Source organism: Gallinula chloropus, assembly GCF_964237585.1.
Source record: "Gallinula chloropus genome assembly, chromosome: Z".
NCBI classification, from domain to species: Eukaryota; Metazoa; Chordata; class Aves; order Gruiformes; family Rallidae; genus Gallinula; species Gallinula chloropus.
This window is the reverse complement of record NC_140089.1, coordinates 62,684,974-62,701,076: the sequence shown is the minus strand read 5'-3', so window position 1 is coordinate 62,701,076 and position 16,103 is coordinate 62,684,974. Positions and strand designations below refer to the sequence as shown.

At 38.0% G+C, this 16,103-nt stretch overlaps 1 protein-coding gene across 2 annotated transcripts in view; it reads left to right on the top strand.

Annotated features, from left to right (window-relative positions):
* Positions 1–16,103, top strand: part of CERT1 (ceramide transporter 1) — a gene marked incomplete at its 5' end in the record, with an annotated part of 78,573 nt that overhangs the window by 2,061 nt on the left and 60,409 nt on the right. For both annotated transcript variants that reach the window (XM_084278673.1, XM_084278672.1), the window contains one exon: positions 1,525–1,659. In XM_084278673.1, coding sequence (XP_084134799.1) covers positions 1,525–1,659 — 135 coding nt within the window. The remainder of the gene's footprint in view (positions 1–1,524; positions 1,660–16,103) is intronic.

Below are 16,103 nucleotides of genomic sequence, written 5' to 3'. Positions count from 1 at the left end.
CAAACCTTGTGCCTACCCAGTATACTTTAAGGAGTCTCTTAATTCATGGTGCATTTTGATTGCAACACCAAGCGTTGATTGCAACAGCAAGTGCAAGATCAACTGCTATATTTGTCTCAGGTCCATCAAAGACGGAAAGGTGCTTTCCTCCCTGTCCCTTGCTCTTGTGTCCAAGACTACTTTGGACTTTGCCTTTCATGTCTGGGAGGAGTTGAGTATGTGAGAGATGGGAAAGGCAGGAAATAACATACCTCCATGACTGCTTGTGCTACCAGTTAATGTACTGAGCACAGCTGAGGCTTTCTTTAGAAATACTACACTTAGCAAGTCAATGTATTAAGAGATCAAAACAGGCTTTTGTCTTTGGAGAGCAAATCAAGGTCTGTCTTACACTTGAAAATTGTTAAGAATTTCTCAGATACAGAATTTGTTTTCCTTAGACCTTTTTCTATTTATTACTAGAGTTAACATGTACTAATGAGACACGTATTAACCAGTATGTGTACTATAATACTGAAACAAGCCTGTTAGTTGACATTCTCTCCCCTCGCCCCCATTTGTATATTACAAAATGATGAATAGTTACTAGATTTATGTGCTGAACTGAACTTGTTTCTAAGCAGTTTTGGTCAAAGTACAGTTGCCCTGGTCAAATAAATACAATAAGGATATAATAAATCAAGTAAAATCCTCATCATGATAAAATTATTTTCAATGCTTTAGTTTCCATTTAGATCTAATTTATAATTTTTAAACTGTGGTATATTCAGAGTTAGAGAACATCCCTGACGCTCCATCAGTGTTGTATGATTGTATGAAGTGCAGTTGGGAAGATGCTACAAATACAAGTTTAATAACCAGAACTTTTAGTTGCTTCTTAACTGTAGGATGAATCCAGGACTTTTTCCTGGAATATCAGATTAATTCCACGTGTGAATGCTGACTCCCTAGAAAAATGTCTGAATAGTGCAAGTATACTGGCATGTTTCCTGATAAGCAAGCATCTTAATGAAAAAGTGGTTAGGAATTGAAACCAAAGATAATATATATAGGGTAAAGAATTGATTACTCTGGGCATTATGATAGTTATATGCTTTACTGTGGGATGATGGCATGTATTTATATGAAGAGGACTATATCCTTTACTAAAATTGTGTAGAAATTAATTTTTATATAAATTATTTTAAGTTCCATTTAGGCTTGCCTTTTAGTCTAACTCCAGATTTTAAGTCAGGTAGCTAAACTCACCTTAGCGTTTAAGTTTGATTGATTTTTTTTTTCCTCAATTTGTGTCATCAGTATGTTTATTACCTTTATTTTATCTGGCTTTGGCAGTGTAGTTGCAGTCAAGACATCTGTTACCATATTGTTAATTTAGAACAACTGGGTTTTGGTACCTTTAGGAATTCGAACTTCTAAAAATAAGCTGTTTTCTTCTCTTGGTGCATGAAAGCTTGAGAAATATCATCTACTGTGCTTTATTGTTTTTTGTTACTAGCTGATTTTTGGAACTTCTTTTTTCAGTGGACCAACTACATTCATGGATGGCAGGATCGATGGGTAGTTCTGAAAAGCAGCACACTCAGTTATTACAAGTCTGAAGATGAAACGGAATATGGCTGCAGAGGCTCTATCTGTCTGAGCAAGGCTGTGATTACGGTAAGTGCTATTCCATTGACATCCTTTCATGTATTGAGGTGTTATATATTTGTAGGGTAATGTCTGGTGAAAGCAAATACGGGTATGTCAAATTCTATCAGGGCATCTTTTAAGAAAGTTAGTCATGTCAGTGGAACATGGTGAAGCAGGGCAAGGAGTTCCAAATAGGAAAACAAGCTGTTCTTATTTGTGGCTGCAGTAAGCAGCTTTTCAATTCTTAATGTTAGAGGTTTCTCTGGATAGGGATACAGCTTGCCTCTGGAGATTACAAAGTTTTTCCAGGTGTCAGCCTAAGACCCCACAGCAGCTTCCTGAAGGAGGTACCATCTGTTCTCAGTCTTTACGCTAGAGAGAGGGTGGTAGTTCTTTGACTGTACTTTCTGAACATGACTGTAGAAGATGTGGTGCTGTTTTTGTCTAATGCTAAAAGATCTGGTATTAAACTGTTAAAAATAAAGACCCTACCTATAAATGGAATCTCAGAAAAATGGATTGACCTTTTAATTATATATTGTTTATGACTATTAATGATATGTGTTAATTATGACGTATGACCTGTATGTATTATGACTAATGCTTGCCAGAAAGCACAGCTTTTCTGTCTACTGTTAGTCGAATTATGTTATGTAGGAAAAAAGGAGGTGGATTTCTGTGAAACACACAAGTTCCTAGAGTAGTAGTGTTAAATTTTAGTATTTGTTTTTATTCCAGTGAATACATTTTTTCAACCTGAATTAAGAATGAAAAAAATATGCGTTTTCTTTCTTACAAATAATCAGCTTACAAGTAGAAATTTATTAAAACTCTTGTTTTGAAAGAGACTGGATTCGTTGCACGAACTGTATGCATTTTTGAAAAAAGCTTATGAAGAAAAAGCAATTTTTACATTTAGATGCCTGATAGGTAATGCGGTCATCTAAAAATTACAAAATATTACCTCATTTTAAACACTTCTAAAAAGAAATGGCTTAAACTTTTAACACTTGCTCAAGTTTTGGCTTACTCAGGAATATATGGTCCACAACAACGGTTTCCAGGAGTTCTGACTTAAATGTACTTCTGTCAGTCTACAGTAGTACCAGCGTCTGATCCGGACTTTCAGAAAGGTCTCAGGTTCACTTAGAAAGAGGCTTAACTTGCCAACCAGGCAGAGACACGAAGGTGGTGGCAAGGAGGTAGGCTAAGGGATGACTTGGAGCATGCTGTAGGCATTTCTCAGCAGCCTGATTGCCGGTTGTGGTTGCAGAGTTGAGAGATCATATGGATGCTGCTGTTGCTGCTGGAATGTTTTGGTACATTGCACTTTGTGAAGGGAAGTTGGAAAGCTTATCTCCTGACTAGGAAGTGTGTACACTACAACTTCTTACAGATAGCTTGCTTTCTTTTATCTGGCACTTGATAACTTCTCATAACTTGAATCATTTTGCTTGTTTTTCCAGTTCTGGAGTTTCTTGAGTATGTTGAGAAAGAAACAATGGAGCTGGAGAAAAACATAAAAAGTGGGCACAGATCTAAAATTTGATCTGATGTTGTTCCATTTTCTTTCATGCTCATGGTTTGTGAGTGGTATTTTACAGTTTAATTGCTTGATTGTGGTTTGAGATGGCATCTCTGAAACCCAGTAAACTCCTGTTAATTATATGTAGCTGCAGCTAACGTGGTTGTGTAAGTATAAAAGGTTCAGCAATAGAGTTGGATTGTTTCATATGTGTAGGACATAGAAATTTACTTTTGAAACTGTCCTCTCATTATTCTCTCGTATTTTAGAACTCATTCTTCTAAGCCAGACTTTTTAACACGAATGTTTCTGGTTTGATAGTTGATTGGTAGCAAGTTGAATACTTTTTAAAAATCAAAATACTTGTTAAAAATTAATTATGCACAACGGTAAACATTTAAAATACTCTTCTTGGAGTACACAGTTGATTTTTACTTTCATGTCCTTGTAATGTCTTGCTAACTATAAGCTTCCTAGCATGTATTTAAATGCATAGGAGAACACCAAGGCTAGAGAGAATTAATGTTGAGGTGATAATGTGTGAAAACTACATTTGCTATCAGTAGAACTTAACTCTGTCATGTGATTGCTTTGGTAGAGAAGTCAGTTTTTTACTGACTGGTTTACTGTGCAGTAGCACTGAATTGATGGTAGTTGGGGGTCTTAATCCCTAATGTTTTTCAGCAGTCTTTTATTATATTATAGATACAATTTTTCTTGATCTTGCTGATCCAGAATCTGGCCTAGTGACGACTGAACCTGGTGTATGTCAAGAAGTTTTCTTTCAGTAAAAAGAGGACAGAGCTGGAATGCGATGGTGTTGATGGCTGTAATGTTTCCTTGTAGGAAAGGGTGATTGGCTGTTCATGAATATTTCTTCTAGGTGCTCACGATACATACGCATGTTTGGGTTCAGTGGGAAATGTAATGATTTTATGTGTGTAATTAATGCTACTAGTAGTATGGAATGCCTATGTTGATGTACGAGCATAGATTTGGAAAGCTGCTGTCACTGAGTAGTCATTGAGACGTGAATGTTGTATTCAGAAAGAGCAGCTACTTCTGCTTTTGTTTTAGCATTCCTATCACATTGGGGAGAGACTGATGGATAATTCCACACAGATATTTTATAAGATGATACTCATCTCTCTCTTCTTTATTTGATGAGAGGAGGAATTGTTAAATTAATTTAAATAGCTTCTTCGGAATTAAATTATTCCTCCAAAACAGGTAGGTTCCTGGGACAATAGTCTTTACTTGGATGGAAAAGATGGGATCTGATTGGGCTATTTGTTATATTAACTACTGAGACGAGCTGATTTTCCTGAAATAGAGGATTAAAGGATGAATATTTTTTGCTTACTTGCTGGATTACATCAAATACTGAACTGTCAAGAACTGGCAATGTGAATTAAGTTATGGGGGAGGACAATGAAAGTCAATATGTGACGCTGAGTTGCTTTTAGCCAATTAAGGAAAAACACATTGAAAGTGTTTATCAGGATGGTGGCTTGAACTCAAGTGAAAAGTTCTATGTGGTCAAGGGATGAGAGGGAATTAGTGGTATCTCAAAAAGTTCATACACATACAGATTTAAGATTTGTTGTATTAATCTAGCCTGGACATTGTCAAGTACTGCTGCAGTTGGTTGTCAAAACCAAATGGTAATTATTAAATATACACTTGTATTACCATAAAGCTTTGTAGTTAGTTGATCCTGAAGTCAGACATTCTGTGGAGACTTCTGCATGCAGGATTAGGAGTGGGTGTTGATGGCAGTTTGGATCTGTGGGATTTGTCTTGGGAGTTGGAAGTTTAGAGTCTCATTAAAAGAACAAACCAAAATGCGTCTGGAAGTCCAACTTCCAGGCAAACTGGCCTTTTAACTTGTACTGTTTATGCCTTCATTACTGTGTCTGTTCTGATAGTGCCATCACTACTTCTTTTTACAGAGTGACTTGCACTGACTCATGCAGTCACATCATGATATGTCAAGAATAACATGGTATCCATAGAAAATCTTAAGCTGGAAGGGAACTCTTGAGGTCATCTGCTATGCCCCCCTGCTGCTTTGGGCAGTCTCACAGAAAGGCCAGCACTAATTTAATCCTGGTGGTAATTAATAGATTTTCAAACTTGTTTACAGATTCTTAACAATGAAGTGTTTGTCTCATGAATTCTAGGGTTATTCCAGAAAGGATGTGGTGGGTCAGGATAGCTCTTCTGCTTGGATCCATATGGAGGATCTTGAAAAACACTTAAATGTCACACTTCATGAGTTCTAAGGATGCTTAAACCCAGCCCTGTGTGATCTTTGTACTTTTTGTCACTAGACATGACTACCTATACAGGAAGAGTTCCAAAGGCTTATGTTCCAACTTAAGCTTCAGCTTTTCTTCAGTTATGATTCATAATTGCCATATTGTTTGAAGTGTTTGCTCTTCATCTTCCTTCCTGTGTATAAATTACTGATCTAGAAAAACATCAATTTCTAATGTGGTAACTTAAATAAGATTCAATAACTGTGAAGCAATGATTTGCCTTGGTTTTGGTTGTACTATAATGGTGCATACTTGTGTCAGAATCTTAATTAAAACATGCTATTGGTTATCAGGTTTCTTAGAATTTTATTGTTTTGTTGTAAAGAGATGCTTAGATAGTTCTGTAAAATGCCTGGACCAAGATTAAGCAATAAATGCAGTTTGCATAATGAAGATATTTTCAGTAAAGTAGTTGTTGTGTTTTTTTTTTTTCCAGGATCAATAATTAGAAAGAACTGTTGCTTAATGAAGGCAGTAATGAAGTTTAATATATAAGTTACAAGCCGTTCCCCTTCTGAATGGAGTTCTGAAAATTTTATTTCTTGAGTATTGTGAATATCTGGAACTCAGGACAGACAGGAAGATAGAAAATTGAAGTCTGCATGAGACCTTAGTGAATTGTCTTAGCTTTTTCCCTAAATAATAATAAATTGCTATTTTGAATAACTTAATAAATATTCATGTTATAAATTAGGCCTGGTATAAACGTGGTAGTTCCAGTTTATGAAGAGAACAAGACTCTGTCAGAGTAAAGCTGGCAGTTTACCGCTTGATGACTCCCATTCCCTTACATGCAGATTGATGAAAGAGTGGGGTAGTTCTTTCCAGTAATGAACTGCTAATAAAAAAACTCCCTTACCCCACCTTTTTAAAGCTATGGTTAGTTGAACAGCTGCCCTTCCTCATTCTAGTAGTACTTCTAGTTTGTGTGTAGTATGATGCTGGCCACTGTTAATTGGCCACTTGTGAGAGGAAGTACACATTGATGTTTTTAAAAATAGATCAACAAGTTAACAGATACCGAAGCTTTATATCAGAGCTTTTTCAAAAAAACTCAAACTCTACAAATATTTCAGTTTTAGAATAAAGGTGTCTATTTAATTGAAGTAGATGTCAATGCTAGACAAATACTCTGCCTAGTATTGTATAGAACACTTTTGAGAATGAAGTTATGCCTTGCAGAACAGACTTTTTAAAAATTTACCTTGATGTTAACAGTATGTTGACATGTTTCTTTTAAATATTATAAAATGTGAGGTGTAACTATTTCAAAAGCAGTTAGAGCAGTAGTTTATAGAAGTGTACTCATTTGGAGGACTACCATAGGTAAATGATCTGTCTTTTTCTAGCTACTGCTCTGAACTTTAGTCTTGCTAACAGACCTGCTTATGATAAAAGAAGAATGATGTAATTGCAGCTTTTATCTCTGGATAGGTTTGATTGAGCCTGTTGCTGGTTATGTTGAATGGTAACTAATAGCTTTCAGTTAGTGAAAGCTTTTATTAAAAAAACTAAGCTATAAATCCGTGCCCTGGGCAGAAATACCGTAGCAGTAAATTTGTAGTAATTGCTAATTGCATGGGAAAATATTGTTTCCAACTGTCTGAGGTTGGAAAACAAATCTGTGTAAGTATGAAGTGATGAGTATTTAATTAAATAATTCATTTTCTGTAATTTGATAAAGTGCTTCCTCAGCCTTAATTGCTACTGTAAAGATGACCTGCATAAACTAGGGCCTAGAATTCAAGCCTGAACTAGTTAGGGGTTTATTTAGAACACGTGGCAATTAGTACTTTTAGGCTTTGGTGTGTGCCTTAAATAATCATGTAGCTAAATCTAGACTGGTGGAAAATTGTGGCTAAATGGGAGAGAAATCTGAATGGATATTGTAGACAGAAGCAAGTATGGTCAGGAATGCTTACTCACATGTGAAAGGTCTGAGGTGATTGTATTCCGGAGAGCAAAATGCCAGGGAGCCACAGGAGAGTGAGGGAGAGAAAGGGAGTTGATGCCTGGGGGAGAGTGACACTAGACCGATGCTGGTGCAGCAGGCAGAAATTGCTTCAACATGGGATTCTCCTAAACAACTATTTTTAGTGTTCACATCCTGTCTACAAATTTGTGTATGTCTGATTTACCTGAACCAGTGATGAATGGGTTGATGTACAAAGTGAAAATGAATGTTGTCCTGTATTTATCAAGGTGCTCTAGAGTGCTACATCCTTGGGAAGCAAAAAGGAATTACTTGGCAGGATGGAGCAGGGAAGATTTCCTCAGTATGTATTGAGGAAATGAAGTCAGAAGTAGAAAAATATGCATCCAGAACAGTTCAGCTGAAACCATTCTTCATGTTATCACGAAGAATTGCATAATGATTAAGAAGTTAAATCAGTAATATGTATTAACCAAATATTTTAGTGTGACTTAATATTGCTGAAGAATTTAGTTTTGGTACTTGAATATAATCGTGTGTTACTACACACTTGAAACTAGGGGTGTAATCCAACAGCACTTCTGTCAACTTTTTATTATCAATTAGAATATAATTCTTCTACTTGACTTTTTATTAATAGAATTAAGTTTTCAAAGTGTTCATGATTTGACATCCACTGCGGTATCATAATTCCTGTCCATGGTTTATACTGAAGCATTTCCATGCTGTGGAACAGTTCTCACTGACGTTATATCAAGCCTTAAATATCCCCGTGTTTGCCTTTGGTGTTAAAGCTGTGACTTATACCAAACATTTTTTTGTAGTATTTGCAATCCATAGTCTTGCTCAATCTGAATTTATATGCAACTTCATAAGATTGATTTATAGTTTGTTTATTGTTCAAGAATACAGTTGGTTCATATGTCACCCCCTTTGGGGTTGTAGTGTTGCTCAACAGTCCTGCTAGGCAAACTGCTGTTGATTCTGATCTGTCTTGTGATAGTCATTAATGATATTTTTAACATCTCTATTGAGGATTTATACAATGCCAGACCTTTCTCTCTGATACACATACCCAAGTAAAAAAGTACTCTCTTTTTATATGCAGCTGCACCAAGCCGTCTCCTGGTTTTTTTGCCTCCTAAAGTTGCTAACTTAGCCTTTTGCTTCTGTCTTAGAGTAGTTCTTCACAGATGACTGTTGGAATGGTGTCTGTTTCTCCCAGTTCATATTTTTGCCTCCTCCCTTAGTCATATACTTGAGTTGCTGCTTTTGCTATATTCATCATGAATTCTAGTCCATGTCAGTTAGATTAAATATTCTGTCTGACTTGAGCTGCTTCTTGGTCTACTTGGTGTGTCTTTCTATTCAGTTGAAGTCCTCAGCTAAGAGGACCAGTTGGAACAGAATTTGCTACCACATGTCTCCAGGCATTTAACTTAGACTGTATTGTGACTGGAGTCTAATATATTCTTAAAGCTTAAGTTGCTCTCTCTCTTAAGGGGTGAAGTTGCTCTTTCTTAATCTTTTGAAGGTCTTTCACAACTAAATATCTGTGGATTATAGAGAGACAAATATATAGAGAGGTACGCAAATACAATTCTGCATGTATCAAGGAATTAGAGATAGCTGGGATGGGAGGGTTTAGCCTGTCAAATCAGGTCAATTTTAAACTTTAATTCTAGTTTTCAGGCTGGCATTTGTTAGCACCATGCCTTGTGCTTATAATTAGTTCCTATGCGTTGTAAGATATCATTATACTTTGGGTTTTGTGCACTAACAATTACAGATTCACAGAATGGTCTGGGTTGGAAGGGACTTCAAAGCCATCCAGTCCCAAACCCCCTGCCATGGACAGGGACGCCCTCCGGTAGACCTGGTTGCCCAAAGCCCCATCCAGCCTGACCTTGAACACTGCCAGGCAGCCTCAGCTTACATGGGCAACCTGTGCCAGTGCCTCACCACCCTCATAGTGAGGAATTTCCTCCTAATACCTGATCTATATATCTGCCCTCTTTGAGTGTAAACCCATCACGCCATGCCCTTGTAAAAAGGCCTTCTGTAGCTTTCCTGTAGGCCTGCTTTAGGTACAATGAGGCTGCTGTAAGGTCTCTCCAGAACCTTCTCTTCTCCAGGCTGAAGAAGCCCAGCTCTCAGCCTGTCTTCATAGGAGAGGTGCTCCAGCCCTCTCATCATCTTTGTGGCCCTCCTGTGGACTCACTTGAACAGGTCCATGCCCCTTCCTGTGTTGAGGACCCCAGAGTTGGATGCAGTTCTCCAGATGGGAGTTTCATGTGATCAGAGTGGCAGAATCAGCTTGTGTGACCTGCTGGTCACATTGTCATTGTGTTCAAAGCAGTCAGTCTTACATCTGACTTCTATCCTAAGTTAACTGTAAGTATGCAGTACGATGTACCCTGTACCATATAGCTAGCTTGATATCTTTGTTCTTTATGGTCCTAGTTGTTGAGGTCAAAGTGACCTTACTTTTCAGTAACAGGTGGTGGGGTGGTAGATGACAGAGGAGGGACAGAATTGAAGTAGGCAATGCCCACTTGTTCCCACTCACTGTAGGATCCTCAATAACTTTTTAAAAACTAAAATAATTGAGGCTCCCAGTCCTGGAATGTATGTGGTATGCTACTGGGGAGATGTTACCTTCCCAAGATGCATCAAGTTCCTTGCCCTGTTGCTCAGCTGTTTGGTTGGTTTGTTGTTTGCTTGCTTTTTCCTGTGGGTCGGAGGGTAGGTGGTTGGTTTTTTCTCTAGTGTAGCTGCTGCTTCTTAGAGCAGAAACAGCCTTCCCAGCTCTGGAGGCTGCAATTTTTCACTGACCTGAAATTTCTCACCCCCCCACCTCCTTCCCCCTGCCCTGCCACCTGAACCTTGCATGCAAAACCAAAGCACTAGTTCAGAGAACCGATTTTCACAAGTTGACAATGAGCCTTGCAGATCAAGACTGGGGCCCTGCCTAGTTAGTGTAAAACCTGTTGTAATATTAATACTGCATTTATAGAAACGCTTGGACAGCTGTATGTTAAGTTCCTTCCTAGGTTGAGTTGATTATTAGGATTCAAACCAAGCTAATCCTGATTCTTAGTGTGCTGTTTTCATGGGTGCAGCAGGTCTCTGCTTTAGCTGCAGGTCCTTTGCTTGCATGGGATGGGAGCTCTCCATTGTGATCAGCAGCGTAATGCTGCGAATTGTGGGTTTTCTCTTAGGACAGAGTCCCTTCTCTGGGTATTGACACATGGTTTTCTTGTGAAAACCATATTGTGCTACTGTTGCACATACAGCTTTTGAGTTTTCTATGGCACACAGCAATACATAGTGTGAGACACAGCAAAGCTTAGCACCACACAATTAGGGGATACAGCAATGTATATATGATTTCTGCTCCTATGTGTGTCCTATAAAAATAAACTTTTTAAAAGGGCGCATATAGTGTTTCCACATTCTGTAAAACTGATACAAAGTTGCCTTGCTTCCTGCCTGATTAATAACTATAGCATCTTGCTGTTTGTGGTGGAATTCCTAATGAGTTTAACTTGGTTATTTGAAATCGATTCTAAGCTGATGTTTTTACAGTTAGTATACTTTTGGTTTTGTTTTTTTTTTCCTTGGCTGATGCATGATTATGGTGGATCATGTAAATATTTTGTCCCTAATGAATACCTGAGAAGCATAATTTGCATGATGTTGACCTTCATTTCCAGTATCTTGTATCTGGAGTCATTAACTAGTAGTGTGCTCTAAAGGCAAGTTGTTACAACTCCGAAGTTTAGGATTCTTCAGACTGTTCAAACAGGACAGACCTATTAGTTTCTCACTGCATGTCTCAATCTGTTAATATCCAATGAATAATCTCTGGATCATTTATGTAGGGTATCCGGAGTCACTAGTAGATCACTTAGGCCATGGGTGTGTGCACATGCTGATTTATAAGTATTTTAGCATTGTCCTCATTTCTTCTAAAAACACAATGTCATTTGATGTCTTTAACCAAAGTTCAGCTGATATTTCAAGTGCATCATTGTTTTTCTCAGTAGGCAGTTGGGAATTGCATGTCAGAGATGTTTTTATGTATAAACCAATACAGCATGACTTGATACTATGTCGTAGTTCCACATTATTAATAGGGAAATAATTGGATAAAAAAAGAACAAATGAGGTACTGTAAGACTATAGGATCGTTGATTAAGCATCAAAAAATCTAAGAATTATTTTTACATGATCCCTTCTGCAGCTGAAACTCTGCCAGGTATGCAGAAAACCAGCTTGGCCAGATTTGCTCTTGAGAACTGTGTATTTCAAATTTTAAATGTGGTTTCACTGCTAAGGAAACTCACATGATAATAACTTTGCAGACTTAAAAAGGTGACTCTCAGATGAGAGTGCTACTTTGCAATGGATTGAATGAAGTTAACTTTAAAGTTTGCATCACATGCTAACACAGTGATACTGAAGTCTGCTTAACATGCTTCTGCTTTCATGGGTACAGTGGGCCTCTACTTCAGCTACCTTTTGGAAAGATATTGTTTAAAAGAAAAACGATGTTGAGAGGCAAATATCCAAGCCTAAGACCTGGAGTTAAATATTTGTGTAGAAGAATGTAAAAATATTTAATAGACTTTGGGATTGCCAAGCCTATTTCTTGATAAGTGTTCTACATGTGTAAGTGTGCCATTATGAGAATGTTTCTCTTCTTTAATGTAGTAATGAGCAAATGATTAGATGCTCCATGTTTTGCCACCTAAAAAGGTCATCACTGCTTTGGTAGTCATAAAGCTATCTTGTTTACTTATTGACTGCAGTTTTTTCTCCTATATGCTGATGTAACTAAAAAGCGTGTTCTTATTGTGTAAGAGTAACAGCAATGAAAGGCAAGACATCCTAGCTCAGTGTTTATATAAGCTTTTGTCTGGATCATGGAATTCATAAAGGGAAATCAGAATTTTGTTATGTATTTTGGCTGACCCTAATTCCCTAGGTTTATGGGTCTACTTGGGTGTTGTTGGGGAGGGGGAAAGTGTTACAAAGTTAATTAGAACTTGCAACAACCCTTGCATTTGCAGTACTTTTTAAAAATTAAATGTATTATGAACAGTGAAATAGAGTGCTTTCTCTAAGTTGATCCACCCTGACAGTTAAGATATTATATTCTTGGAAAATTAATTACTTCATTTAGTAACTTTAATGTTTACACTTCCAAAACCAAGTATCTTCAAAAATAACTCAAACACAGAAGAATCCTGATGGACTTCTATAATTGCAAGGTCAGCCTGTGTGGATAAAGGCCATGTTGCTTTTCATCAGACATAGCTGGTTCCAGCCAGCTCCAGCAGATCCACCACAGGGCACAGCTGAGCCCCTCAGCTGTTATGGTGACACCATGAGATAAACACTGTTAAAGGGCAAAAATGTTGCTCAACACTGTGTGAGAGAAGAGTGAGGAAAAAGTGTGAGAAACAGCCCTGCAAGCACTGAGGTGAGAGCCGGAGGAGGGGGAGGAGGTGCTCCAGGTGCTAGGCAGAGATTCCCCACAGCCTATGGAGGAGAGCACTGCACAGCAGGCATTCCCCTCCAGCCTGTGGAAAGGAGGCATCAGACCAGGCTCTAACACTACAGCCTGTGGAAGACCCTCCCATAGCTGCTAGATATGCCCTGGGGGAGGCTGCAGCCTGTGGAGAGCTCTTGCTGGAGCAGGTTTATACTGAACGACTACACCCATGGAGAAGATCCATGCTGGAGCAGGGCAAGAGTGTGAGGAAGGAGTACAAACCCACTGCTGCCCTCATTTCCCATATCCCTGTGCCTGTGGTTTTAGTTTTGTCTGTTTCTCACCATACAAGAAGCAATAAATTAAATTTTCACCAAGTTGAGTCTGTTCTGCCCCTGATGTCCCTGTTTTTACCTTGATCCATGAGCTTTTCATCTTATTTCTCCTCCTGTACAGCTGAGAAGGGAGAGAGAGAGAGTGGCTGGGTGTCGATCTTGCAGCCAGTAAGGGTCAAGCCACTACAGTTACCTAGAATCTATTATAGACATAGTTTGTAATTAATGTATTTGTTTGAAATAAGGAACAAAGATTGTTCCTAGGCAGACAGAGGATTCTGCTGTGTGTACTCAAACTTTGGGAAAGGAAGAAATCTCTGAAGGAAAATAGTGATGATTGTTGTGGTTTAACCTGGGAGGCAGCTAAACCAACTATATAGCTGTTTGCACCCTCACAGCCTCCCCCTCAGTGGGATGGGTGAAAGAATTGGAAAGGGGGAGGGGAAAAGGCTTCTGGTTGAGATAAAGATAGTTTAGTAAGACAAAAAAGAAAGATTAATACCAATAAAAACATACAAACCAAATTATGGAGAGCACAATTTTCACCACCTGAAGCCAATGCCTAGCTATTTCCCAAGCTGCACTACCTTCTGGCCACTCCCCATTTATATATGGACCATGACATTATATGGTATGGAATGTCCCTCTGGCCAGTTTGGGTCAGCTGACTTGGCTGTGTCCTTTCCCAGGTTCTTAGGTGCCCCCCACCTTCTTGTGCAGGCCAGTATGAAAAGCTGAAAAGTCCTTGACTGGTTGGCAACAAATAAAATCAGTGTGTTATCAACATCATTCTCTTCTGAAATCCAAAACACAGCACTATACCAGCTGCTAGGAAGAAAATTAACTCTATCCCTGCCAAAACCAGGACAGTGATGCCTATTCAGAGGGAATAATGTCAAGGAAGGAGTAAACCATTTGGAATAGCCATGCTCAGGCTGTATTCTGGGGAAAAAAAAAAAAAAGGATCAGTTAGTCCAGAAAGGAATACACTGACTTGACTAAATACTTCTCCTTAGTATTTAATAGGGCACAAAAGATAATAATTTTAGTCCTATCTTGTCTGGTAAATTTTTTACCAAGCATAGTATTAATTGGTAAAACAAGTATTTTGATTCAGCTGATTGAGAGGATTTTTCCATCGATGATTTTTATTCACCATATAGGGTACAACTTTAAAATAATCTCCATGATACTTTATTTCACTGTCTTTTCTGTTCAGTGCTTTTTCATAACTTAGTATGTTTTCAGCCATTTTAGATTTTGTAGAGAGGAGACATAATTCCTCTGCAGTTTGAATCTGTCATGAATTAAATGCTTTAGAATAATTATTTTAAGATGTGCACTTTTTGAAACTTGGCTGAGGTTTTTCACTTGCTCTTTTTTTTCTAGCTGAATAATCACAGCCTTTGCCAATTCTAAACTGGTTTTACATGGGAGCTGAAATGTAGTTTTCTGTGTACTTTTAAAATTAATTCCCTCAGTCATGTGGTACAAACCTGAAAATAAACTTTTTATCTGGGTTTTTGTTAGCACCTCTACATAAGTGCTTATAGAAAGTGATATACAACTTTTTCTTCCTCGTATCACATAAGTTAATTTTTAATTAGCTTCCACAGTCAAAATATAGACTTTGTTAGCCTTGCTTATCAGTAACTGCAAGGTTTTCTTATTTTGATACATGCTGCTTACTGAAAATGGTGAATAATCTTTTTAATTTGATCATGTTACCTGTTGTTACTTTACAGTGCTTTCACTGGCTTCTGCTTTTTCTGTTGTATCAGATAAGCTACTCTTTGAGATTCTCATCATATTTCTGGAGCTCATAGAAGATTTTTATGCCTTCTCTCTGTAGTAGTGTTTTTGTCTATTGCTTTTTAAAGTATCAAATACACATTTTCCCATGTCTTGCGGCCTCCTGCTGTGAAGATGTACCCTTGCTTATGTGTGAACACAGTTCTTTTTTGAATGTCTCTGTTTCAAAAGGACTACTGCGTTATAGGTCCCATTTAGTGTATTCTGATTATTGCTTGTACCCCTCTACCCTTTCTTGTCCTGCACATTCCAGGTCCTGGAATGATCTTCTGGATTTCCTGTTGGAAACTAGGGATGACAGAGGGGGTTTAGGCATTTGAGTGAAAAGGTCCAGGACCTGGTAAACGACTTCTGAGAACACAGAGGCAGATCTGTAGACCTTTTTGTGTGGTAAATGCTCTGAATTCCCTTTTTTTTTTTTTGAGGAAGTGATAGTTTGTTCAGGTACTGTGTAACTGGAGGATTCCAGGAAGCTGTATGGTTGTGCAGAAGGAACACTCTTTCCTGAATACTATGGGGATGGTGGAAAAAACAGTGGATAAATTGTACCTTGTGTTGTAGGAAAGCGACACCGTTCATATGGCAAAAGGTTGTGTATTCAGCTCTGAGCTGGTAAACATTGGTAATGATAGTCTGGCTTCCATCTCATTTTCCAGGGTATACCTTTTCATGTCCTCTTTTATGAGGTAATTGCAGCTGGTAGAGACTGCTATTTTGAAAAAAAATTTTCAGGCATGTGAATGATAGACATTGGAGTTGCAAAGTGGTATTCTGGTACCATCAGATTTATCAATAGACAAAGTGCACCAAGTTGTATTCTGAATGGAGAAGTGGTCTTGGGGTGGTTTGTCCCTATACACATCCTATTTGCAAAAAAAAAAAATCCCAAAAAAAACTGTAAGCATGGGTTACAGCATTTGCATCAGTGGAATATATGCAAAACACCTAGCACTTATACAGGAAGAATAATCTTAAGTCTGTTTTACTTACATAAGGCTTAAAACAAATCACGGAGAGTTAGCATTCTTAATATGTTTAGATGTGC